The sequence below is a fragment of the Oncorhynchus mykiss genome, chromosome 22, assembly GCF_013265735.2.
Source record: "Oncorhynchus mykiss isolate Arlee chromosome 22, USDA_OmykA_1.1, whole genome shotgun sequence".
Taxonomy (NCBI): Eukaryota; Metazoa; Chordata; class Actinopteri; order Salmoniformes; family Salmonidae; genus Oncorhynchus; species Oncorhynchus mykiss.
Window position 1 is genome coordinate 44,112,400 of NC_048586.1, and position 26,462 is coordinate 44,138,861.

Genomic DNA, 26,462 nt, shown 5'->3' on the forward strand with positions numbered 1-26,462 from the left:
ATCTTTTTTTTTTATAAAGACCCCCAACATTGTCTTGTTGTCACTCTATAGATGCTAGTCCCCTCCCATCCTCCTGTGATGTCATAGATGTAGCATAGCTCTGTTAAATATCTGTATGTATAGTGTGTTCGATAGACTCATTTTGTGTCTCGTGGCTGTGTGTGGTAATCCGTGATGCTTGTCGCGGCTGTCCCCTCCATCCTAGTGTGTAGAATTGTAGGATCAGACGTTCACCAGAGATGTTGCTAGTTTAATCATTGTTTTGTTCATGCCAACGTGGTGCTATCACAGGAAAGGAGACAGTGGCGGGCAAGTATGCAATCAAGTTTCCCTAGTGAACATCCTATAGTGAACGTCCTAGTGAACATAGTGGCAGTGTAGGGGATTTAGGTAAATGATTACACTCAATCATAATACTGTATTCAACCCAACAGCTGATCTATCATGCTGAAATCCCAGACATTAGAGAGAGGGGGAAGGGCCTTAAAGCTGTCTGGATATTAGAGAGAGAGAAGAGCATTAGAGCTGGCTGGATATTATAGAGAGAGAAGAGCATTAGAGCTGTCTGGATATTAGAGAGAGGGGGAAGAGCATTAGAGCTGTCTGGATATTAGAGAGAGAAGAGCATTAGAGCTGTCTGGATATTATAGAGAGAGAAGAGCATTAGAGCTGTCTGGATAGTAGAGAGAGAGAGAAGAGCATTAGAACTGTCTGGATATTAGAGAGAGAAGAGCATTCGAGCTGTCTGGATATTAGAGAGAACAGCATTAGAGCTGTCTGGATATTAGAGAGAGAAGAGGATTAGAGCTGTCTGGATATTATAGAGAGAGAAGAGCATTAGAGCTGTCTGGATATTATAGAGAGAGAAGAGCATTAGAGCTGTCTGGATATTATAGAGAGAGAAGAGCTTTAGAGCTGTCTGGATATTAGAGAGAGAAGAGCATTAGAGCTGTCTGGATATTAGAGAGAGAGAAGAGCATTAGAGCTGTCTGGATATTAGAGAGAGAAGAGCATTAGAGCTGTCTGGATATTAGAGATAGAGAAGAGCATTAGAGCTGTCTGGATATTAGAGAGAGAGAAGAGCATTAGAGCTGTCTGGATATTAGAGAGAGAGAAGAGCATTAGAGCTGTCTGGATATTAGAGAAAGAAGAGCATTAGAGCTGTCTGGATATTAGAGAGAGAGAAGAGCATTAGAGCTGTCTGGATATTAGAGAGAGAGAAGAGCAATAGAGCTGTCTGGATATTAGAGAGAGAGAAGAGCATTAGAGCTGTCTGGATATTAGAGAGAGAGAAGAGCAATAGAGCTGTCTGGATATTAGAGAGAGAAGAGCATTAGAGCTGTCTGGATATTAGAGAGAGAAGAGCATTAGAGCTGTCTGGATATTAGAGAGAGGGGGAAGAGCATTAGAGCTGTCTGGATATTAGAGAGAGAGAAGAGCATTAGAGCTGTCTGGATATTAGAGAGAGAGAAGAGCATTAGAGCTGTCTGGACATTAGAGAGAGAAGAGCATTAGAGCTGTCTGGATATTAGAGAGAGAGAAGAGCATTAGAGCTGTCTGGACATTAGAGAGAGAAGCATTAGAGCTGTCTGGATATTAGAGAGAGAAGAGCATTAGAGCTGTCTGGACATTAGAGAGAGAAGAGCATTAGAGCTGTCTGGATATTAGAGAGAGAAGAGCATTAGAGCTGTCTGGATATTAGAGAGAGAAGAGCATTAGAGCTGTCTGGATATTAGAGAGAGAAGAGCATTAGAGCTGTCTGGATATTAGAGAGAGAAGAGCATTAGAGCTGTCTGGATATTAGAGAGAGAGAAGAGCATTAGAGCTGTCTGGACATTAGAGAGAGAAGAGCATTAGAGCTGTCTGGATATTAGAGAGAGAAGAGCATTAGAGCTGTCTGGATATTAGAGAGAGAAGAGCATTAGAGCTGTCTGGATATTAGAGAGAGAGAAGAGCGTTAGAGCTGTCTGGATATTAGGGACATGAAACATGCTGCAGATATTTATGGATTTAATTTAACTTCTTCAGCTGACTCTTTCTCACCCCCCTCTCCATTCCGTCAACAGGGGTGGTGTCCAACAGCCCTCATCTCTCCGCCTCCTCCGTTAACTCCCAGGGCATTGTCAACGGTCAGATGCCGGTTGAACTCTGTGGTCACAGTCCGGACGTTCGGCAGCCCTCTCCCCTCACCAGTCCCTTGCTCAACGACGCTGGCATTGTGCGCACCGACGATGAAGAGGAGGTTCGGAGGAAGGTTTGTGGTCCAGAGAGGGCCCTATGTAACAGGAGTACAGCTGGAAAGGCATTGATGTGCCTCATTGTGGTTTTAAATCTCCAATTACCATCACCTGCTTCAAAGAGGCTCCAGTCACGTACAGTAGTGCCTACAATCGCAGAGGACTGAGATTGCCTGGCCTAAATAGCTCTCCACAGGGACGAGTGCTGGGTACCCTGTACCAAGTCTGATGTAACTGGGCTACATGTCGTAACACTGGAATTGATTATTCAAAATGTGAAAAATGACCCATGACACAGTCTACAGCTTACTGTGTTAGTAGTGTTGTCTCTGCACAGTTAAAAGAGTCTGTTCTCTTTCCTTCACAGAGGTTCCCTACCGACAAGGCCTACTTTATCGCCAAGGAGCTGCTGACCACAGAGAGGACCTATCTGAAGGACCTGGAGGTGGTGACTGTGGTAAGGACACATCACTAGATAGATTATTCCGCTCTCTCTCTCTCTCTCTATATATATATATATATATATATATATATATAAAAATAAATATTAACAAAGTCCAACGGGGCTATACATTTGGGGGAGTTTTTGTTCTCGCCTGAGTAGCCTTGTTTCACTACCAAAAATAATAAATCGCTGCCCAGTCAAATAATTAACATCCAATCACATTATACCTTTATTTAACTAGGCAAGTCAGTTAAGAACAAATTCTTATTTTCAATGTCGGCCTAGGAACAGTGGGTTAACTGACCTAGGAACAGTGGGTTAACTGACCTAGGAACAGTGGGTTAACTGACCTTGGAACAGTGGGTTAACTGACCTAGGAACAGTGGGTTAACTGACCTAGGAACAGTGGGTTAACTGACCTAGGAACAGTGGGTTAACTGACCTAGGAACAGTGGGTTAACTGACCTAGGAACAGTGGATTAGGATTAACTGCCTTGTTCAGGAGCAGAACGACAGATTTGTACCTTTTTACCTTGTCAGCTCAGGGATTTGATCTTGCAACCTTTTGGTTACTAGTCCAACGCTCTAACCACTAGGCTACCTGCCTCCCCAAACTTTACTCTCTAGCGTGAATTCCACTAACATAGCTGCTGCTCATTCTGTTAACTCGAAAATGGTTTAAAAAAGTAAGGCCCGCACATACCAGCTCTACTGGTAGTACTGCACCTACCAGCAGTACCACACCTGTCGACCACACAAGTTGTTCTGCTTCCACGAGCACATCCAATGCTAACATCAGTAATTCTACATTTGTTGTTAGGCCAGCTAGCTTGGACACTGACAGTTGTGAATCTGATGCAGCCCAAGAGCTACTGTCCTCTTATCCAGGAAAGCACCGAACAACAGACAGGGATGTTGGACCATCGAAGAGGCGCAAATATGACGAGAACTACATTGATTTGGGGTTCACTTATATTGGGAGTAATGCCTTTCCTCAGCCACAGTGTGTTATATGTGCAAAAGTACTATCTCACAACTCAATGAAACCTTCACTCTTTTTATAAACAAAACATGCCAATTTGAAAAATAAGCCACGGGAATTTTTGAGCGAGAACTAAGATGACTTTCGTGTAGTAAGACATGTATAAAAGCAACAGATACCATTAATAAGAAGGGGCTAGAAGAGTCTTATCTGGTGAGCTACTGAGTGACTAAGACAGGCATGCCTCATACTGGGGGACATCATTCTTTCTGTTACTGCAGATATGGCTGGGACAATGCTGGGGGAAAAGGACAAAAGTACTATTCATCAAACAACACTGTTTCATGACACATCAGTGACCATGGCAGGAGATGTTTTGAAACAATTACTGCTTGGCATACAAGCCAGTGAATTATATGTGTTACAGCTGGATGAGTCAACAGACGTGGAGGGCCTGGCACAGCTTCTGGTATATGTCCGTTAAGTTTATGGGGGGTCAATTAAGGAAGACATCCTCTTCTGCAAACCACTGGTAACCAGGACAACAGGAGAGGATATTTTTAAAGTACTGGACAGCTTTATGACATCAAATGGACTTTGGTGGGCAAGAAAGAGCTTTTGGACAATACAGTGAAAAGGGTTAACTTCGTTAAAGCAAGGCCCTTGAACTCTCATGTATTTTCATGCAATGATATGGGCAGCGACCATGTAACGCTTTTACAACATACAGAAGTGAACTGGTTATCAAGGGGCAAAGTCTTTTCTGATCATAATTTTCACTTGTCTGACTGCTTGCATGATGACGACTGGCCTATCTGGGTGATGTTTTTTCTCATCTGAATGATCTGAATCTGGGATTACAGGGACTCTCCGCAAGTATATTCAATGTGCGGGACAAAATTGAGGCTATGATTAAGAAGCTCTTCTCTGCAGGTACTTTCCCTAAATGGATGACACAAACAACTGGATTCGTTATCCCTTTCATGCCCTGCCTCCAGTCCACTTACCGATATCTGAACAAGAGAGCCTCATCGAAATTGCAACAAGCGGTTCTGTGAAAATGTAATTTAATCAGAAGCCACTTCCAGATTTCTGGATAGGGCTGCACTTAGAGTATTCTGCCTTGACAAATCGCGCTGTTAAGACACTGATGCCCTCTGCAACCACGTACCTATGTGAGAGTGGATTATCGGCCCTCACTAGCACGAAAACTAAATACAGGCACAGACTGCGTGGATTTGATTTAAGACAGACTCTCTCCAATACAACCCAACATTGCAGAGTTATATGCATCCTTTCAAGCACACCCTTCTCATTAACCTGTGGTGACAAATAAGGTTTTATATATAAGATGGCTAAATAAAGATCTAAATGATTGATTATTATTATATTATTATTTGTGCCCTGGTCCTATTAGAGCTCTTTGTCACTTCCCAGGAGCCGGGTTGTGACAAAAACTCTCATTCTTATGTTTAATAAATGTAGCATATAGTGTGTGTGGTGGGTTTACAATGATGGCAAAAAAACTACATTTGAGAGTGTGCTGACCCTGGTGCTAGAGGGGGTACGCAGCTGGAGGTTGAATGTTTGAAGGGGTACGGGACTGTAAAAAGTTTGGGAACCACTACCTAGTAGATAATATGGGAGTTTATCAAAATTGGATTTGTTTTCAAAATCTTTGTGGGTCTGTGTAATCTGAGGGAAATATGTGTGTATCTCGCTCTCTTTCTCTCAGGGATTCAACACTGCTGTTCTGTTTGTTTTCTTCCCTGCTGTCCTCTGGGCAGAAAAACACAGATTATTCCAGCTGCTTTACAACAGAGCATACGGAAATATCTCTTGATATGGACTGCAGATCTTCTCTCTCTGTTTAAATGGACTGCAGCTCTTCCCTCTGTTGATATGGACTGCAGATCTTCTCTCTCTGTTTATATGGACTGCAGCTCTTCTCTCTCTGTTTATATGGACTGCAGCTCTTCCCTCTCTGTTTATATGGACTGCAGCTCTTCTCTGTTGATATGGACTGCAGCTCTTCCCTCTCTGTTTATATGGACTGCAGCTCTTCCCTCTCTGTTAATATGGACTGCAGCTCTTCTCTCTCTGTTAATATGGACTGCAGCACTTCTCTCTCTGTTAATATGGACTGCAGCACTTCTCTCTCTGTTTATATGGACTGCAGCTCTTCCCTCTCTGTTAATATGGACTGTAGCTCTTCCCTCTCTGTTATATGGACTGCAGCTCTTCCCTCTCTGTTTGTATGGACTGCAGCTCTTCCCTCTCTGTTTATATGGACTGCAGCTCTTCTCTCTCTGTTGATATGGACTGCAGATCTTCTCTCTCTGTTTATATGGACTGCAGATCTTCTCTCTCTGTTTATATGGACTGCAGCTCTTCCCTCTCTGTTTAAATGGACTGCAGCTCTTCCCTCTCTGTTTATATGGACTGAAGCTCTTCCCTCTCTGTTTATATGGACTGCAGCTCTTCCCTCTCTGTTTATATGGACTGCAGCTCTTCCCTCTCTGTTTATATGGACTGCAGCTTTCTCTCTCTGTTTAGATGGACTGCAGATCTTCCCTCTCTGTTAATATGGACTGCAGATCTTCTCTGTTGATATGGACTGCAGCTCTTCCCTCTCTGTTTATATGGACTGCAGATCTTCTCTCTCTGTTTATATGGACTGCAGCTCTTCCCTCTCTGTTTATATGGACTGCAGCTCTTCCCTCTCTGTTTATATGGACTGCAGCTCTTCCCTCTCTGTTAATATGGACTGCAGATCTTCTCTGTTTATATGGACTGCAGATCTTCTCTGTTTATATGGACTGCAGCGCTTCTCTCTCTGTTTATATGGACTGCAGCTCTTCCCTCTCTGTTTATATGGACTGCAGCTCTTCCCTCTCTGTTTATATGGACTGCAGCTCTTCTCTCTCTGTTGATATGGACTGCAGCTCTTCCCTCTCTGTTTATATGGACTGCAGCTCTTCCCTCTCTGTTTATATGGACTGAAGCTCTTCCCTCTCTGTTTATATGGACTGCAGCTCTTCCCTCTCTGTTTATATGGACTGCAGCTCTTCCCTCTCTGTTAATATGGACTGCAGCTCTTCTCTCTCTGTTTATATGGACTGCAGCTCTTCCCTCTCTGTTTATATGGACTGCAGATCTTCTCTGTTTATATGGACTGCAGATCTTCTCTCTCTGTTTATATGGACTGCAGCTCTTCCCTCTCTGTTTATATGGACTGCAGCTCTTCCCTCTCTGTTTATATGGACTGCAGATCTTCTCTGTTTATATGGACTGCAGCTCTTCTCTCTCTGTTGATATGGACTGCAGCTCTTCCCTCTCTGTTAATATGGACTGCAGCTCTTCCCTCTCTGTTGATATGGACTGCAGCTCTTCTCTCTCTGTTGATATGGACTGCAGCTCTTCTCTCTCTGTTTATATGGACTGCAGCTCTTCCCTCTGTTGATATGGACTGCAGATCTCTCTCTGTTGATATGGACTGCAGCTCTTCCCTCTCTGTTTATATGGACTGCAGCTCTTCCCTCTCTGTTTATATGGACTGCAGCTCTTCCCTCTCTGTTTATATGGACTGCAGCTCTTCTCTCTCTGTTTATATGGACTGCAGATCTTCCCTCTCTGTTAATATGGACTGCAGATCTTCTCTGTTGATATGGACTGCAGCTCTTCCCTCTCTGTTGATATGGACTGCAGCTCTTCCCTCTCTGTTTATATGGACTGCAGCTCTTCCCTCTCTGTTAATATGGACTGCAGCTCTTCTCTCTCTGTTTATATGGACTGCAGCACTTCTCTCTCTGTTTATATGGACTGCAGCTCTTCCCTCTCTGTTTATATGGACTGTAGCTCTTCCCTCTCTGTTTATATGGACTGCAGCTCTTCCCTCTCTGTTTGTATGGACTGCAGCTCTTCCCTCTCTGTTTATATGGACTACAGCTCTTCTCTCTCTGTTGATATGGACTGCAGCTCTTCCCTCTCTGTTTAAATGGACTGCAGCTCTTCCCTCTCTGTTTATATGGACTGAAGCTCTTCCCTCTCTGTTTATATGGACTGCAGCTCTTCTCTCTCTGTTTATATGGACTGCAGATCTTCCCTCTCTGTTAAAATGGACTGCAGATCTTCTCTGTTGATATGGACTGCAGCTCTTCCCTCTCTGTTTATATGGACTGCAGCTCTTCTCTGTTGATATGGACTGCAGCTCTTCCCTCTCTGTTTATATGGACTGCAGCTCTTCCCTCTCTGTTATTATGGACTGTAGCTCTTCCCTCTCTGTTTATATGGACTGCAGCTCTTCCCTCTCTGTTTATATGGACTGCAGCTCTTGCCTCTCTGTTTATATGGACTGCAGCTCTTCCCTCTCTGTTTATATGGGCTGCAGCTCTTCCCTCTGTTTATATGGACTGCAGCTCTTCCCTCTCTTTTTTAATAGACTGCAGCTCTTCTTTCTCTGTTGATATGGACTGCAACTCTTCCCTCTCTGTTTTAATAGACTGCAGCTCTTCTCTCTCTTTTGATATGGACTGCAGCTCTTCCCTCTCTGTTTATATGGACTGCATCTCTTCTCTCTCTGTTTATATGGACTGCAGATCTTCTCTGTTTATATGGACTGCAGCTCTTCTCTCTCTGTTTATATGGACTGCAGATCTTCCCTCTCTGTTAATATGGACTGCAGATCTTCTCTGTTGATATGGACTGCAGCTCTTCCCTCTCTGTTGATATGGACTGCAGCTCTTCCCTCTCTGTTTATATGGACTGCAGCTCTTCCCTCTCTGTTAATATGGACTGCAGCTCTTCTCTCTCTGTTTATATGGACTGCAGCACTTCTCTCTCTGTTTATATGGACTGCAGCTCTTCCCTCTCTGTTTATATGGACTGTAGCTCTTCCCTCTCTGTTTATATGGACTGCAGCTCTTCCCTCTCTGTTTGTATGGACTGCAGCTCTTCCCTCTCTGTTTATATGGACTACAGCTCTTCTCTCTCTGTTGATATGGACTGCAGCTCTTCCCTCTCTGTTTAAATGGACTGCAGCTCTTCCCTCTCTGTTTATATGGACTGAAGCTCTTCCCTCTCTGTTTATATGGACTGCAGCTCTTCTCTCTCTGTTTATATGGACTGCAGATCTTCCCTCTCTGTTAAAATGGACTGCAGATCTTCTCTGTTGATATGGACTGCAGCTCTTCCCTCTCTGTTTATATGGACTGCAGCTCTTCTCTGTTGATATGGACTGCAGCTCTTCCCTCTCTGTTTATATGGACTGCAGCTCTTCCCTCTCTGTTATTATGGACTGTAGCTCTTCCCTCTCTGTTTATATGGACTGCAGCTCTTCCCTCTCTGTTTATATGGACTGCAGCTCTTGCCTCTCTGTTTATATGGACTGCAGCTCTTCCCTCTCTGTTTATATGGGCTGCAGCTCTTCCCTCTGTTTATATGGACTGCAGCTCTTCCCTCTCTTTTTTAATAGACTGCAGCTCTTCTTTCTCTGTTGATATGGACTGCAACTCTTCCCTCTCTGTTTTAATAGACTGCAGCTCTTCTCTCTCTTTTGATATGGACTGCAGCTCTTCCCTCTCTGTTTATATGGACTGCATCTCTTCTCTCTCTGTTTATATGGACTGCAGATCTTCTCTGTTTATATGGACTGCAGCTCTTCTCTCTCTGTTTATATGGACTGCAGCTCTTCCCTCTCTGTTTATATGGACTGCAGCTCTTCTCTCTGTTTATATGGACTGCAGCTTTTCTCTCTCTTGATATGGACTGCAGATCTTCTCTCTCTGTTTATATGGACTGCAGATCTTCTCTCTCTGTTTATATGGACTGCAGATCTTCTCTCTCTGTTTATATGGACTGCAGCTCTTCTCTCTCTGTTTATATGGACTGCAGCTCTTCCCTCTCTGTTTATATGGACTGCAGCTCTTCCCTCTCTGTTTAAATGGACTGCAGCTCTTCTCTCTCTGTTTATATGGACTGCAGCTTTTCTCTCTCTTGATATGGACTGCAGATCTTCCCCTCCCTCATGCAGTACCATACCTCCTCCTTCCTGCAGTGTCGTACCTCCTCTCCTGCAGTACCGTCCCTCCTCTCCTGCAGTACCGTATCTCCTCTCCTGCAGTACCGTATCTCCTCCCTCCTGCAGTACCGTCCCTCCTCCCTCCTGTAGTACTATACCTCCCTCCTACAGTACCGTCCCTCCGTCCTGCAGTACTGTCCCTCCTCTCCTGCAGTACCGTACCACCCTCCTACAGTACCGTCCCTCCCTCCTACAGTACCATCCCTCCTCCCTCCTACAGTACCGTCCCTCCTCCCTCCTGCAATACCATACCGCCCTCCTGCAGTACCGTCCCTCCCTCCTACAGTACCGTACCTCCTCCCTCCTACAGTACCCTCCCTCCTACAGTACCATACCTCCTCCCTCCTCCAGTACAGTACCGTCCCTCCCTCCTACAGTACCGTCCCTCCCTCCTACAATACCGTCCCTCCTCCCTCCTACAGTACCGTACCTCCTCCCTCCTACAGTACCGTCCCTCCCTCCTACAGTACCGTCCCTCCCTCCTACCGTACCGCCTCCCTCCTACAGTACCGTCCCTCCTCCCTCCTACAGTACCGTCCCTCCTCCCTCCTACAGTACCGTACCTCCTCCCTCCTACAGTACCGTCCCTCCTCTCTCCTGCAGTACCGTCCCTCCTCTCTCCTGCAGTACTGTCCCTCCTCTCCTGCAGTACCGTCCCTCCTCCCTCCTGCAGTACCATACCTCTCTCCTGCAGTACCGTCCCTCCCTCCTGCAGTACCGTCCCTCCTCCCTCCTGCAGTACCATCCCTCCTCCCTCCTGCAGTACCGTCCCTCCTCCCTCCTGCAGTACCGTACCCCCCTCCTACAGTACCGTCCCTCCTCCCTCCTACAGTACCGTCCCTCCTCCCTCCTGCAGTACCGTACTTCCCTCCTACAGTACCGTACCTCCTCCTCTCCTGCAGTACCCCTTCTCCTGCAGTACCGTACCTCCTCCCTCCTGCAGTACCGTACTTCCCTCCTACAGTACCGTACCTCCTCACCTGCAGTACCGTACCTCCTCTCCTGCAGTACCGTACCTCCTCTCCTACAATACCGTACCTCCTCCCTCCTACAGTACCGTACCTCCTCTCCTGCATTACCGTACCTCCTCCCTCCTACAGTACCGTGCCTCCTCTCCTGCAGTACCGTACCCCCTCCTAACCCCTCTCTCCAACCTATATACATTTACATGTTAGTAATGTAGCAGGCGCTCTTATACAGAGCCACTTACAGTTAGTGCATCCATCTTCAGATAGCCAAATGACACCCTGTTCCCTACATAGTGCACTACTTTAGGTCACACTTCATTAGGATAGTCCGGATTGTCCATCTGTAGATGCTCCAGATGTTATACAGATGGACATACTATCTGTGACTGCTTGCTAAGGTTATGGTTATGTTTAGGTTTAGAATAAGGGTAAGGGTTAAGTTTAGGGTTTTTAGATAGTTTAAATGTTACTGATAGTCTGTACAGCATCTACAGATGGACTATCCAAATGACCTGACTACAATGGGGACTATGTAAGGAATAGGGATAAACCAAGCCCCCACCAGATAAACCAAGGCCCCACCAGATGAACCAAGCCCCCACCAGATAAACCAAGGCCCCACCAGATGAACCAAGCCCCCACCAGATAAACCAAGCCTTCACCAGATAAACCAAGCCCCCACCAGATAAACCAAGCCCCCACCAGATAAACCAAGGCCCCACCAGATGAACCAAGCCCCCACCAGATAAACCAAGCCTTCACCAGATAAACCAAGCCCCCACCAGATAAACCAAGCCCCCACCAGATAAACCAAGCCCCCACCAGATAAACCAAGCCCTCACCAGATAAACCAAGGCCCCACCAGATAAACCAAGCCCCCACCAGATAAACCAAGCCCCCACCAGATAAACCAAGGCCCCACCAGATAAACCAAGGCCCCACCAGATAAACCAAGGCCCCACCAGATCAACCAAGCCCCCACCAGATCAACCAAGCCCCCACCAGATCAACCAAGCCCCCACCAGATCAACCAAGCCCCCACCAGATCAACCAAGCCCCCACCAGATAAACCAAGCCCTCACCAGATAAACCAAGCCTTCACCAGATAAACCAAGCCCCCACCAGATAAACCAAGCCCCCACCAGATAAACCAAGCCCCCACCAGTTAAGCCAAGCCCCCACCAGTTAAGCCAAGCCCCCACCAGTTAAACCAAGCCCCCACCAGATAAACCAAGCCCCCACCAGATAAACCAAGCCCCCACCAGATAAACCAAGCCCCCACCAGATAAACCAAGCCCCCACCAGATAAACCAAGCCCCCGCCAGATAAACCAAGCCCCCACCTGGTTGCCCCCACCAGATCAACCAAGCCCCCACCAGATCAACCAAGCCCCCACCAGATAAACCAAGCCCTCACCAGATAAACCAAGCCTTCACCAGATAAACCAAGCCCCCACCAGATAAACCAAGCCCCCACCAGATAAACCAAGCCCCCACCAGATAAACCAAGCCCCCGCCAGATAAACCAAGCCCCCACGTGGTTGCCCCCACCAGATCAACCAAGCCCCCACCAGATAAACCAAGCCCCCACCAGATCAACCAAGCCCCCACCAGATAAACCAAGCCCCCACCAGATCAACCAAGCCCCCACCAGATCAACCAAGCCCCCACCAGATAAACCAAGCCCCCACCAGATAAACCAAGCCCCCACCAGATAAACCAAACCCCCACCAGATAAACCAAGCCCTGAGCAGATAAACCAAGCCCCCACCAGATAAACCAAGCCCCCGCCAGATAAACCAAGCCCCCACCTGGTTGCCCCCACCAGATCAACCAAGCCCCCACCAGATAAACCAAGCCCCCACCAGATAAACCAAGCCCCCACCAGATAAACCAAACCCCCACCAGATAAACCAAGCCCTGACCAGATAAACCAAGCCCCCACCAGATAAACCAAGCCCCCGCCAGATAAACCAAGCCCCCACCTGGTTGCCCCCACCAGATCAACCAAGCCCCCACCAGATAAACCAAGCCCCCACCAGATAAACCAAGCCCCCACCAGATAAACCAAACCCCCACCAGATAAACCAAACCCCCACCAGATAAACCAAGCCCTGACCAGATAAACCAAGCCCCCACCAGATAAACCAAGCCCCCACCAGATAAACCAAGCCCCCACCAGATAAACCAAGCCCCCACCAGATCAACCAAGCCCCCACCAGATCAACCAAGCCCCCTCCTGGTTGCCCCCACCAGATAAACCAAGCCCCCACCAGGTTATAGCTTCCCTAATCTGATCAGGTAGCCTGTCATGTAATGTTCCCCTTGGGCCGTGTCAGGAATGATGGGATACTGATTCCTCCATTCATCTCCAGGTCGTTAAAGGATTTGGTGGAAGTCATGAGAGTAACGTGATTGTTGCTAAACCACATCACAGAGGTATTTTGGCAGAAGCACGTCAGTCATGCAGATTGTAATGCAGTCCAAGCTCCTAGTCCACCAGAACCCGCTGTTTTTCACCTCATCAGACTGCAAGTCCTCATTTAACTACTGGCAATTGACAACGTCACTATTTACACGATGAAGTGTGTGCACTGTGCTCTAATGCAGATCTGGATTTCTCTTTCTCTCTCTCTCTCTCTCTCTCTCTGTGTGTGCGTGTGTGCGTGCGTGCGTGTGTCATCCCAGTCTTTTCAGGACTCGGTGGGTAAAGACGAAGCCGTGCCGGACTCCCTGAAGAGCACCATCTTCACCAACTTTGCCCCTCTGTACAGGTTTCAGTCCGTCTTCCTCAGAGAGGTGGAGCAGAGACTGGCTCTATGGTGAGATGGCACGTCACAATCACCCACAATAATGTATGTATTTTGTAGTTCAGGCTATTTTCTCTCAAAATGTCACTCCCACTTAGCCTCGTTTTTTTTGCGTTAAGACCCTCTTGGATTAAGAACACAGTTTGTAGTGTGGTTTGGTTTGGGTTTTCATTGATCCTGGGTATTGACATTCATTCTGGGAAGCCTCATCACAGAGACACACACGCCTCCTGTGGAGCTGGGGTTTCTATAGCAACAGTCGCGCTGCATCAAGCCACTTCTTCTCCTCCTAGCCCCGTGGGTTATTCCACGGTCTGCTCCTCTAAATGATGTGGTCCCTACAACAGAGCCCCGACTGGCAGACTGTCACGACTACAGACATCATACTGTCCAGCCTTATTACAAGACTAAACCACAGAGCAAGAGACAGAACTCCAAGGAAGAGATGACGTGTGTTGTCACTCAAAACATGGCCGACATCTGGTGTGGTTAAGGCCCAAAGGCAAACGAGATGACCAACTACGGAGCACAGATACATTGCCATCTACTTTTCAAATGTGACGTACAGTTGGCTTATTTTAGCCCTCTCTTGATCTTAGATTAAGAGCTGGTAGTGGGATGTGTGAGTGGACAGGGGTTGCACCTCAACGGAACGACATTCAGAACATCCTCTCTCGGTTTTGTATTACCCTCCCCATAATGTATTGGTTGATATTTTGAATGAAAGAGTATTGAGAACGATGTCATTTCACTTGGTGCTGAATCTAGTCGTCAACTGAAATTCATGCTCAAGAGCGACACCTGCTGGTGGTGTTCAGCAGTGCAGGTAAAGGTTAACCATTTCATTGGAATTCCCTTGCGTAATTGTCTACATGAATATGAAATATGGCTTTAAGTGATTAAAATACACACACACACACACTAGCACTAAACTGTTCCAGAGAAATAAACGTACTGTTTTATTTTAGGGAAGGGTGTTCCAATGCCCACATCAAAGGAGACTACCAGCGCATCGGGGATGTCATGCTGAAGCACCTACAGGGACTGAAGGTGTGTGCACCTCTTTCACCATGTTATTGCACTTGTTATGCACTTCACTATGTATCTGCACTACTCCTCGATTAACAAATATATGCTGCCTTGTGTAAAGTCTGCCTGTAACCCTACTCCAGGGGACTGCTCTGTGGCTGACCCATAGCTTCTCCTAGCCTGTCGTATGTGTGTGATATGGTTGTGCAAATATGTTCGTTCTACTGTACTTTATTCTACTCTGTTCTACTTCATTCTACTCTATTTTATTATATTCTATTATATTGTAATCTATTCTACTCTATTCTACTCTGCTCTACTCTACTCAGCTCTATTCTACTCTATTCTACTCTGCTCTACTCTGCTCTACTCTGCTCTATTCTACTCTACTCTACTCTATTCTACTCTACTCTGCTCCATTCTGCTCTACTTTATTGTATTATACTATACTCTATTCTGCTCTCTTCTACTCTATTCTACTCTAATATATAATTTTCTAGCCACTGACAGCCCACCTCCAGAAGCACTCGGAGGCCCTGGTGGAGCTGGAGAAGGCGTGTCGGGGTTCCCCGCGGCTGGAGGTGCTGGTCCGGGACTTTGAGCTGCAGAAGGTGTGCTACATCCCCCTCAACGTGTTCATCCTCCGGCCCCTGCACCGCCTCATGCATTACAAGCAGATCCTGGAGCGCCTCTGCAAACACTACCCACCCGCACATGTGGACTTCAGGGACTGCAGAGGTAACTGTTACTGTTCTGTACACAGTCAGAACTATCAGACTGAAGCAGGCTATCTAGGACCTACTGGTGCAGTTGAGGGCCTCCTGGTGCAGTTGAGGGCCTCCTGGTGCAGTTGAGGTCTATGACATCATAAATTAGTGTTGTTTCTAATTGAATGGCCTCTCCTCTAGCTGCACTGGCAGACGTGTCAGAGGTGGTGTCCCAGCTCCATGGAAGCATGATCAAGATGGAGAACTTCCAGAAGCTGCTAGAGCTTATGAAGGATTTGATTGGCATCGACAATCTAGTCACTCCAGGGCGGGTGAGTTCAAGAAGAGACCGGACTCCATCCCAAATGAGACCCTATTCCCTATATAGTGCACTACTTTTGACCTGGGCCCTATTCAAAAGTAGTGCACTATGTAGGGAAGATCCCCATATCAACAGTTTGCAGAAGCTAGTTTGAAGCACTCCTTTTGTTTTGTCAGTTGTTTTATGTCTTTCTGAGTTGTTGTCTTTCTCTGAGACTTGACTTGGGATGTTGTGTTTGACTTGGGATGTTGTGATTGACTTGGGATGTTGTGTTTGACTTGGGATGTTGTGATTGACTTGGGATGTTGTGATTGACTCAGGATGTTGTGATTGACTTGGGATGTTGTGTTTGACTTGGGATGTTGTGATTGACTCAGGATGTTGTGATTGACTTGGGATGTTGTGTTTGACTTGGGATGTTGTGATTGACTTGGGATGTTGTGATTGACTTGGGATGTTGTGATTGACTTGGGATGTTGTGATTGACTTGGGATGTTGTGATTGACTTGGGATGTTGTGTTTGACTTGGGATGTTGTGTTTGACTCAGGATGTTGTGATTGACTTGGGATGTTGTGTTTGACTTGGGATGTTGTGATTGACTTGGGATGTTGTGATTGACTTGGGATGTTGTGATTGACTTGGGATGTTGTGTTTGACTTGGGATGTTGTGTTTGACTTGGGATGTTGTGATTGACTTGGGATGTTGTGTTTGACTTGGGATGGTGTGATTGACTTGGGTGTTTGTGATTGACTTGGGATGTTGTGATTGACTTGGGATGTTGTGATTGACTTGGGATGTTGTGTTTGACTTGGGATGTTGTGTTTGACTTGGGTGTTTATGATTGACTTGGGATGTTGTGATTGACTTGGGATGTTGTGATTGACTTGGGATGTTGTGATTGACTCGGGATGTTGTGTTTGACTTGGGATGTTGTGATTGACTTGGGATGTTGTGTTTGACTTGGGATGTTGTGATTGACTTGGGATGTTGTGATTGACTTGGGATGTTGTGATTGACTCGGGATGTTGTGTTTGACTTGGGATGTTGTGTTTGACTTGGGATGTTGTGTTTGACTTGGGATGTTGTGATTGACTTGGGATGTTGTGATTGACTTGGGTGTTTGTGTTTGACTTGGGATGTTGTGTTTGACTTGGGTGTTTGTGTTTGACTTGGGATGTTGTGTTTGACTTGGGATGTTGTGATTGACTTGGGTGTTTGTGTTTGACTTGGGATGGTGTGATTGACTTGGGTGTTTGTGATTGACTTGGGATGTTGTGATTGACTTGGGATGTTGTGATTGACTTGGGATGTTGTGATTGACTTGGGATGTTGTGATTGACTTGGGATGGTGTGATTGACTTGGGATGTTGTGATTGACATGGGATGTTGTGTTTGACTTGGGATGTTGTGTTTGACTTGGGATGTTGTGTTTGACATGGGATGTTGTGTTTGACTTGGGATGTTGTGATTGACTTGGGATGTTGTGTTTGACTTGGGATGTTGTGATTGACTTGGGTGTTTGTGATTGATGTAGGATGTTGTGATTGACTTGGGATGTTGTGTTTGACTTGGGTTTTTGTGATTGATGTAGGATGTTGTGTTTGACTTGGGATGTTGTGTTTGACTTGGGATGTTGTGATTGAATTGGGTGTTTGTGATTGATGTAGGATGTTGTGTTTGACTTGGGATGTTGTGATTGACTTGGGATGTTGTGATTGACTCAGGATGTTGTGATTGACTTGGGATGTTGTGTTTGACTTGGGATGTTGTGATTGACTCAGGATGTTGTGATTGACTTGGGATGTTGTGTTTGACTTGGGATGTTGTGATTGACTTGGGATGTTGTGATTGACTTGGGATGTTGTGATTGACTTGGGATGTTGTGATTGACTTGGGATGTTGTGATTGACTTGGGATGTTGTGTTTGACTTGGGATGTTGTGTTTGACTCAGGATGTTGTGATTGACTTGGGATGTTGTGTTTGACTTGGGATGTTGTGATTGACTTGGGATGTTGTGATTGACTTGGGATGTTGTGATTGACTTGGGATGTTGTGTTTGACTTGGGATGTTGTGTTTGACTTGGGATGTTGTGATTGACTTGGGATGTTGTGTTTGACTTGGGATGGTGTGATTGACTTGGGTGTTTGTGATTGACTTGGGATGTTGTGATTGACTTGGGATGTTGTGATTGACTTGGGATGTTGTGTTTGACTTGGGATGTTGTGTTTGACTTGGGTGTTTATGATTGACTTGGGATGTTGTGATTGACTTGGGATGTTGTGATTGACTTGGGATGTTGTGATTGACTCGGGATGTTGTGTTTGACTTGGGATGTTGTGATTGACTTGGGATGTTGTGTTTGACTTGGGATGTTGTGATTGACTTGGGATGTTGTGATTGACTTGGGATGTTGTGATTGACTCGGGATGTTGTGTTTGACTTGGGATGTTGTGTTTGACTTGGGATGTTGTGTTTGACTTGGGATGTTGTGATTGACTTGGGATGTTGTGATTGACTTGGGTGTTTGTGTTTGACTTGGGATGTTGTGTTTGACTTGGGTGTTTGTGTTTGACTTGGGATGTTGTGTTTGACTTGGGATGTTGTGATTGACTTGGGTGTTTGTGTTTGACTTGGGATGGTGTGATTGACTTGGGTGTTTGTGATTGACTTGGGATGTTGTGATTGACTTGGGATGTTGTGATTGACTTGGGATGTTGTGATTGACTTGGGATGGTGTGATTGACTTGGGATGTTGTGATTGACATGGGATGTTGTGTTTGACTTGGGATGTTGTGTTTGACTTGGGATGTTGTGTTTGACATGGGATGTTGTGTTTGACTTGGGATGTTGTGATTGACTTGGGATGTTGTGTTTGACTTGGGATGTTGTGATTGACTTGGGTGTTTGTGATTGATGTAGGATGTTGTGATTGACTTGGGATGTTGTGTTTGACTTGGGTTTTTGTGATTGATGTAGGATGTTGTGTTTGACTTGGGATGTTGTGATTGAATTGGGTGTTTGTGATTGATGTAGGATGTTGTGTTTGACTTGGGATGTTGTGATTGACTCAGGATGTTGTGATTGATGTAGGATGTTGTGTTTGACTTGGGATGTTGTGTTTGACTTGGGATGTTGTGATTGACTTGGGTGTTTGTGATTGATGTAGGATGTTGTGTTTGACTTGGGATGTTGTGTTTGACTTGGGATGTTGTGATTGACTCGGGATGTTGTGTTTGACTCAGGATGTTGTGTTTGACTTGGGATGTTGTGATTGACTTGGAATGTTGTGTTTGACTCAGGATGTTGTGATTGACTTGGGATGTTGTGATTGACTTGGGATGTTGTGATTGACTTGGGATGTTGTGATTGACTTGGGATGTTGTGTTTGACTTGGGATGTTGTGTTTGATTTGGGATGTTGTGATTGACTTGGGATGTTGTGTTTGACTTGGGATGTTGTGTTTGACTCGGGATGTTGTGATTGACTTGGGTGTTTGTGATTGATGTAGGATGTTGTGATTGACTTGGGATGTTGTGATTGACTTGGGATGTTGTGTTTGACTTGGGTGTTTGTGATTGATGTAGGATGTTGTGATTGACTCAGGATGTTGTGATTGACTTGGGATGTTGTGTTTGACTCGGGATGTTGTGATTGACTTGGGTGTTTGTGATTGATGTAGGATGTTGTGATTGACTCAGGATGTTGTGATTGACTTGGGATGTTGTGTTTGACTTGGGATGTTGTGTTTGACTCGGGATGTTGTGATTGACTTGGGATGTTGTGATTGACTTGGGATGTTGTGATTGACTTGGGATGTTGTGATTGACTTGGGATGTTGTGATTGACTTGCGATGTTGTGATTGACTCGGGATGTTGGGATTGACTTGCGATGTTGGGATTGACTTGGGATGTTGGGATTGACTCGGGATGTTGTGATTGACTTGGGATGTTGTGATTGACTTGCGATGTTGGGATTGACTTGCGATGTTGTGATTGACTTGCGATGTTGTGTTTGATTTGGGATGTTGTGATTGACTTGGGATGTTGTGATTGACTTGGGATGTTGTGTTTGACTCGGGATGTTGTGATTGACTTGGGATGTTGTGTTTGACTCGGGATGTTGTGATTGACTTGGGTGTTTGTGATTGATGTAGGATGTTGTGATTGACTTGGGATGTTGTGATTGACTTGGGATGTTGTGATTGACTTGGGATGTTGTGATTGACTTGGGATGTTGTGATTGATGTAGGATGTTGTGATTGACTTGGGATGTTGTGATTGATGTAGGATGTTGTGATTGACATGGGATGTTGTGATTGACTTGGGATGTTGTGATTGACTTGGGATGTTGTGATTGACTCGGGATGTTATGTTTGACTCGGGATGTTGTGATTGACTCGGGATGTTGTGATTGACTTGGGATGTTGTGTTTGACTTGGGATGTTGTGATTGACTTGGGATGTTGTGATTGACTTGGGATGTTGTGATTGACTCAGGATGTTGTGATTGACTCAGGATGTTGTGTTTGACTTGCGATGTTGTGTTTGACTTGGGATGTTGTGATTGACTTGGGATGTTGTGATTGACTTGGGATGTTGTGATTGACTCAGGATGTTGTGATTTGATTTGGGATGTTGTGATTGACTCAGGATGTTGTGATTGACTTGCGATGTTGGGATTGACTTGCGATGTTGGGATTGACTTGGGATGTTGGGATTGACTCGGGATGTTGTGATTGACTTGGGATGTTGTGATTGACTTGCGATGTTGGGATTGACTTGCGATGTTGTGATTGACTTGCGATGTTGTGTTTGATTTGGGATGTTGTGATTGACTTGCGATGTTGTGATTGACTCAGGATGTTGTGATTGACTTGGGATGTTGTGTTTGACTTGGGATGTTGTGATTGACTTGGGTGTTTGTGATTGATGTAGGATGTTGTGATTGACTTGGGATTTTGTGATTGACTTGGGATGTTGTGATTGACTTGGGATGTTGTGATTGATGTAGGATGTTGTGATTGACATGGGATGTTGTGATTGACTTGGGATGTTGTGATTGACTCGGGATGTTATGTTTGACTCGGGATGTTGTGATTGACTTGGGATGTTGTGTTTGACTTGGGATGTTGTGATTGACTTGGGATGTTGTGATTGACTTGGGATGTTGTGATTGACTTGGGATGTTGTGATTGACTCAGGATGTTGTGATTGACTTGGGATGTTGTGATTGACTCAGGATGTTGTGATTGACTCAGGATGTTGTGTTTGACTTGCGATGTTGTGTTTGACTTGCGATGTTGTGTTTGACTTGGGATGTTGTGATTGACTCAGGATGTTGTGTTTGACTTGCGATGTTGTGTTTGACTTGGGATGTTGTGATTGACTCAGGATGTTGTGTTTGACTTGCGATGTTGTGTTTGACTTGGGATGTTGTGTTTGACTTGGGATGTTGTGATTGACTTGGGATGTTGTGATTGACTCAGGATGTTGTGATTTGATTTGGGATGTTGTGATTGACTCAGGATGTTGTGTTTGACTCAGGATGTTGTGATTGACTCAGGATGTTGTGTTTGACTCAGGATGTTGTGTTTGACTTGCGATGTTGTGTTTGACTTGGGATGTTGTGTTTGACTTGGGATGTTGTGATTGACTTGGGATGTTGTGATTGACTCAGGATGTTGTGATTTGATTTGGGATGTTGTGATTGACTCAGGATGTTGTGATTTGATTTGGGATGTTGTGATTGACTCAGGATGTTGTGTTTGACTCAGGATGTTGTGATTGTGTTTTTTCCAGGAGTTCCTAAGGCTAGGCTGTCTCAGTAAGCTGTCTGGAAAAGGTCTCCAGCAACGAATGTTTTTCCTGGTAATGTCTGAGATTTATCTGAGATTGTCATCTTGAATGAGTTATTAAACAGATTATTCAGTGGTCTCACAACATACAGTCATGGCAAGTAGAGCTCTGTATTTTAACCTCCCCAGTATGAATGGCTTTGTCCATAATGCCTCAAAGACGACGGCATCCTTATCTTTCCACACAGCTGTTTACTGTTCTTTCAGCCAGAGTCCCTCTTTGTTATTGTAGGGCATCTCATGAGACCAAGACTCATCTGAATCACGATTCATGTAAGAAACAGATTGAATGTAATCCAGTTGGAACAGGTGTATCCCTGACAGAGCTAATGTATTTACTGAGCCACAAACATTCAATCAATGTTCTTTTTGTGTGACGTAAATACGGGTGATAGAACTATTAATGACCAGTCAATGATTGAAGTCTCTGTTTTCTTGCTCTATGGTGATAGTTCAATGATGTCCTGTTGTATACGAGTCGAGGGATGACGGCAACGAACCAGTTCAAAGTGCACGGGCAGCTCCCTCTCTATGGCATGACAGTACGTCTCTTTTGTTCCCCTCTCTTACCCTCCCAGCCTTGTGCCCTGCCTTGGAGCACAGTAGAGTAGAGCACAGTAGAGTACAGTAGACTAGAGTACAGTACAGTAGAATAGAGTACAGTAGAATACAGTACAGTAGAGTAGAGCAGAGTACAGTAGACTAGAGTACAGTGAGTACAGTAGAATACAGTAGAGTACAGTAGAGTAGAGCAGAGCACAGCAGAGTAGAGTACAGTACAGTGAGAACAGTAGAGTACAGTAGAATACAGTACAGTATAGTACTGTGAGTACAGTAGAGTACAGTACAGTGAGTACAGTAGAGTACAGTGCAGTAGAGTAGAATACAGTAGAGCACAGTAGAGTACAGTAGAACACAGTACAGTACGGTAGAGTACAGTACAGTACAGTAGAGTAGAGTAGAATACAGTAGAGTAGAGTACAGTAGAATGCAGTACAGTGCAGTAGAGTAGAATACAGTAGAGTACAGTAGAATACAGTAGAGTACAGTAGAATACAGTACAGTAGAGTAGAATACAGTACAATACAGTAGAGTAGAATACAGTACAGTAGAGTAGAATACGGTAGAGTACAGGAGCTTTCACAATATTAATGATTTACTGTGAATGAACTGCTGTGCCACTTTAACTCCCTCCATCTGTCTGTCTTTAACTCCCTCCATCTGTCTCTCTGTCTTTAACTCCCTCCATCTGTCTCTCTGTCTTTAACTCCCTCCATCTGTCTCTGTCTCTGTCTTTAACTCCCTCCATCTGTCTCTCTGTCTTTAACTCCCTCCATCTGTCTCTGTCTTTAACTCCCTCCATCTGTCTCTCTGTCTTTAACTCCCTCCATCTGTCTCTCTGTCTTTAACTCCCTCCATCTGTCTCTCTGTCTTTAACTCCCTCCATCTGTCTCTGTCTTTAACTACATCTGTCTCTCTCTTTAACTTCCCTCCATCTGTCTCTCTGTCTTTAACTTCCCTACCATCGTTCTCTCCCTCTCTCACACACTCAGTCCTTCTTTCCCAAAGGCAGATGTACCCTCTCGTGCCTCATGTGTTAACTGTGCCTGTTATGTTCCCAGATCCGGGAGAGCGAGGATGAGTGGGGTGTGCCTCACGCCTTCACCCTGGTTGGGCAGCGCCAGTCAGTAGTGGTAGCAGCAAGGTGAGGCTATGGTTCGATCCAGCTCGTCTCTGGAATAGTCTTCAAACACTCGCCAGTAGACCTTCAGGTTCTGGAATGAAGATGTTCACAATAACGTGGTCGGTGAATCGGCAGGAGAGTCCCATCAGTCAACAATGAGGCCTTTATATAATCACAAAGACACATTCATTATTTTTACCGCTCACTTAGTCATAAAAATAACGGCATGACATATTTATCAGGCTGGTTAAAAAATATATATATTTTTATGTTTGTCTGTTGGGTTTTTACAGTAGTATAAGCTGTTGTGTTTTTACAGGAGTATAAGCTATTGTGTTTTTACAGTAGTATAAGCTGTTGTGTTTTTACAGTAGTATAAGCTGTTGTGTTTTTACAGTAGTATAAGCTGTTGAGTTTATACAGGACTATAAGCTGCTGTGCTTATACAGGACTATAAGCTGCTAGGTTTTTACAGTAGTATAAGCTGCTGTGCTTATACAGGACTATAAGCTGCTGGGTTTTTACAGTAGTATAAGCTGTTGTGTTTTTACAGGAGTATAAGCTATTGTGTTTTTACAGTAGTATAAGCTGTTGTGTTTTTACAGTAGTATAAGCTGTTGTGTTTTTACAGTAGTATAAGCTGTTGAGTTTATACAGTAGTATAAGCTGCTGTGCTTATACAGGACTATAAGCTGCTAGGTTTTTACAGTAGTATAAGCTGCTGTGCTTATACAGGACTATAAGCTGCTGGGTTTTTACAGTAGTATAAGCTGTTGTTTTTTTTACAGTAGTATAAGCTGTTGTATTTTACAGTAGTATAAGCTGTTGTGTTTTTACAGTAGTATACGCTGTTGTGTTTTTACAGTAGTATACGCTATTGAGTGTATACAATAGTATAAGCTGTTGTGTTTTTACAGTAGTATAAGCTGTTGTGTTTTTACAGTAGTATAAGCTGTTGTGCTTATACAGGACTATAAGCTGCTGGGTTTTTACAGTAGTATAAGCTGTTGGGTTTTTACAGTAGTATAAGCTGTTGTATTTTACAGTAGTATAAGCTGTTGTGTTTTACAGTAGTATAAGCTGTTGTGCTTATACAGGACTATAAATTGTTGGGTTTTTACAGTAGTATAAGCTGTTCGGTTTTTACAGTAATATAAGCTGTTGTGTTTTACAGTAGTATAAGTTGTTGTGTTTTTACAGTAGTATACGCTCTTGAGTTTATACAGTAGTATACGCTCTTGAGTTTATACAGTGTATAAGCTGTTGGGTTTTTACAGTAGTATAAGCTGTTGTGTTTTTACAGTAGTATACGCTCTTGAGTTTATACAGTAGTTTAAGCTTTTGTTTTTACAGGACTTTAAGCTGTTGTGTTTGTACAGTAGTATAAGCTGTTGTGTTTTACAGTAGTATAAGCTCTTGTGTTTTTACAGTAGTATACGCTGTTGTGTTTTTACAGTAGTATACGCTGTTGTGTTTTTACAGTAGTATACACTCTTGAGTTTACACCGTAGTTTAAGTTGTGTTTTTACAGGACTTTAAGCTGTTGAGTTTATACAGTAATATAAGCTGTTGTGTTTTTACAGTAGTATAAGCTGTTGTGTTTATACAGTAGTATAAGCTGTTGTGTTTTTACAGTAGTATACGCTGTTGTTTTTACAGTAGTATAAACTGTTGGGTTTATCTCTCTTTCGCTCTCTCTCCTCTTTCTCTCTCCTCTCTCCTTTCCTTTTCTCTCTTTCGCTCTCTCTCTCTCTCCCTCTCTCTTTCTCTCTCTCTCTCTCCTCTTTCTCTCTCCTCTCTATCCTCTTCCTCTCTCCTCTCTCTCCTTTCCTTTTCTCTCTTTCGCTCTCTCTCTCGCTCTCTCTCTCTCTCTCTCTCTTTCGCTCTCTCTCTCTTTCTCTCTCTCTCTCTCTCATGCCCCTCTCTCTCTCTCTCCCTCCCTCTTTTTCTCTCCCCCTCCAGTTCACTGTCAGAGATGGAGAAGTGGATGGAGGACATTAATATGGCCATTATCCTGGCGGAGAGCATCAACGGTCCTCCGTCTGACCGGCTGGCCAGCAGTCTGACAGATAACAGTAAGTTGGCTACACTAGAGCTTGGGCATTGGGCACACTGTATAGGAACACTAATAGTGTATCCGAAAATCATCCAACCCCACGAGTTATTGCTGAATTCTCCCTCTTTTACTGGTCCTCTTTGCACAGACAGTTCATCCTCTTCTAGAAACTTCAGGGCCAGAATGGGCCAACCTTTAAATCTGCATAGAGCTTCAATAGCTAAAATACAGTGCTCCAAATGTATGGTTTATAAATCATTGATTTGAAGGATGTTCCTTTTTTTTTATCCAGCCTGTCTACATGTCTGTACTCACAAACATAGCCACTGTGAAGTACTGTGCTACTGTTGATCTCGTCTGATTTTGCAGTAGGATCCAACTTCCCAGGTTGTTATAGTGTGTATCTTGGAAGTAACCGCTTCCTGAATTTCCCAGAATCCCTAACAGAGGACTCCTGTGCAGAGGCGGAGTCTGAGGACGACCTGATGGCGTCGCGCACCTCCCTGGAGAGGCAGGCTCCTCACCGTGGTAACACCACGGTGCACGTGTGCTGGCACAGGAACACCAGCGTGTCCATGGTGGACTTTAGCGTAGCCGTGGAGGTACCAAAACCAGAACCAGCCCTAACCTGTCCTGCTCTGGCTTCCCCTGTCTCTCTGTCTCTCTGTCTGTCTGTGTATCTATATCTGAGTGTGTTTCCTCACCTGGGAACAGTGTCCTCCTTAGCAACTCCCTCTCTGTCATAGCACCTTATGGTGTTATTTGGACATTATATTACCTCAGTGATTTGTCTCTACGCTATTCGTACTCTCACTTCTGTCAACTGCTACGTATGCCCCTTTGGATCTCACCAGGAAGGGGAAGTAGTACTGTCGTTTGTCGTAGATTTAAACAGCAGCTCTGAGTGCAGATGAAGCAGCTTCTACAAGCTCTTTTGTTTTCTCTGTTGAATACTGAGCTGAGAGCAGAGCAGACAATAACAGGAGGTGGGTGAACTGCAAAGGACACTGTTCTCAAATCAGCCCTCTATTAACTCTTTCCAGGGTGGTTTCCTCATCTTATCTCTATTGCGAACTCTTTCCAGGGTGGTTTCCTCATCTTATCTCTATTGCGAACTCTTTCCAGGGTGGTTGTGCGCTCCTTTCTTCCCTTCACAGCCGTGGACTCACCGTTAGCTCCTCTTGTGTATGTGTGTGTTTACACTCAGTCTTTGTGTCTCTGTCCTTCCCTCCCTCTCTCTCTCTCTTTTCTCTCTCTCTCTCTCGCTCTCTTCTGTGTGTCCGTCT

At 44.8% G+C, this 26,462-nt stretch overlaps 1 protein-coding gene across 4 annotated transcripts in view; it reads left to right on the forward strand.

Moving 5' to 3' along the window:
* The window catches only part of LOC110502168 (FERM, ARHGEF and pleckstrin domain-containing protein 1), a 121,608-nt gene that overhangs the window by 88,125 nt on the left and 7,021 nt on the right, over window positions 1-26,462 (forward strand). For 3 of the 4 annotated variants that reach the window (XR_005038840.1, XM_036959363.1, XM_036959362.1), the window contains 11 exons: window positions 2,067-2,254; window positions 2,605-2,694; window positions 13,399-13,532; window positions 14,489-14,570; window positions 15,050-15,287; window positions 15,458-15,588; window positions 21,381-21,449; window positions 21,889-21,978; window positions 23,059-23,141; window positions 25,083-25,195; window positions 25,612-25,778. Coding sequence is in view for 3 of the 4 variants with exons in the window: in XM_036959363.1 (XP_036815258.1) it covers window positions 2,067-2,254; window positions 2,605-2,694; window positions 13,399-13,532; window positions 14,489-14,570; window positions 15,050-15,287; window positions 15,458-15,588; window positions 21,381-21,449; window positions 21,889-21,978; window positions 23,059-23,141; window positions 25,083-25,195; window positions 25,612-25,778 (1,385 nt within the window). In the remaining variant the exon portion in view is untranslated. The remainder of the gene's footprint in view (window positions 1-2,066; window positions 2,255-2,604; window positions 2,695-13,398; window positions 13,533-14,488; window positions 14,571-15,049; window positions 15,288-15,457; window positions 15,589-21,380; window positions 21,450-21,888; window positions 21,979-23,058; window positions 23,142-25,082; window positions 25,196-25,611; window positions 25,779-26,462) is intronic. The other variant, XM_036959364.1, reaches the window with a different exon arrangement.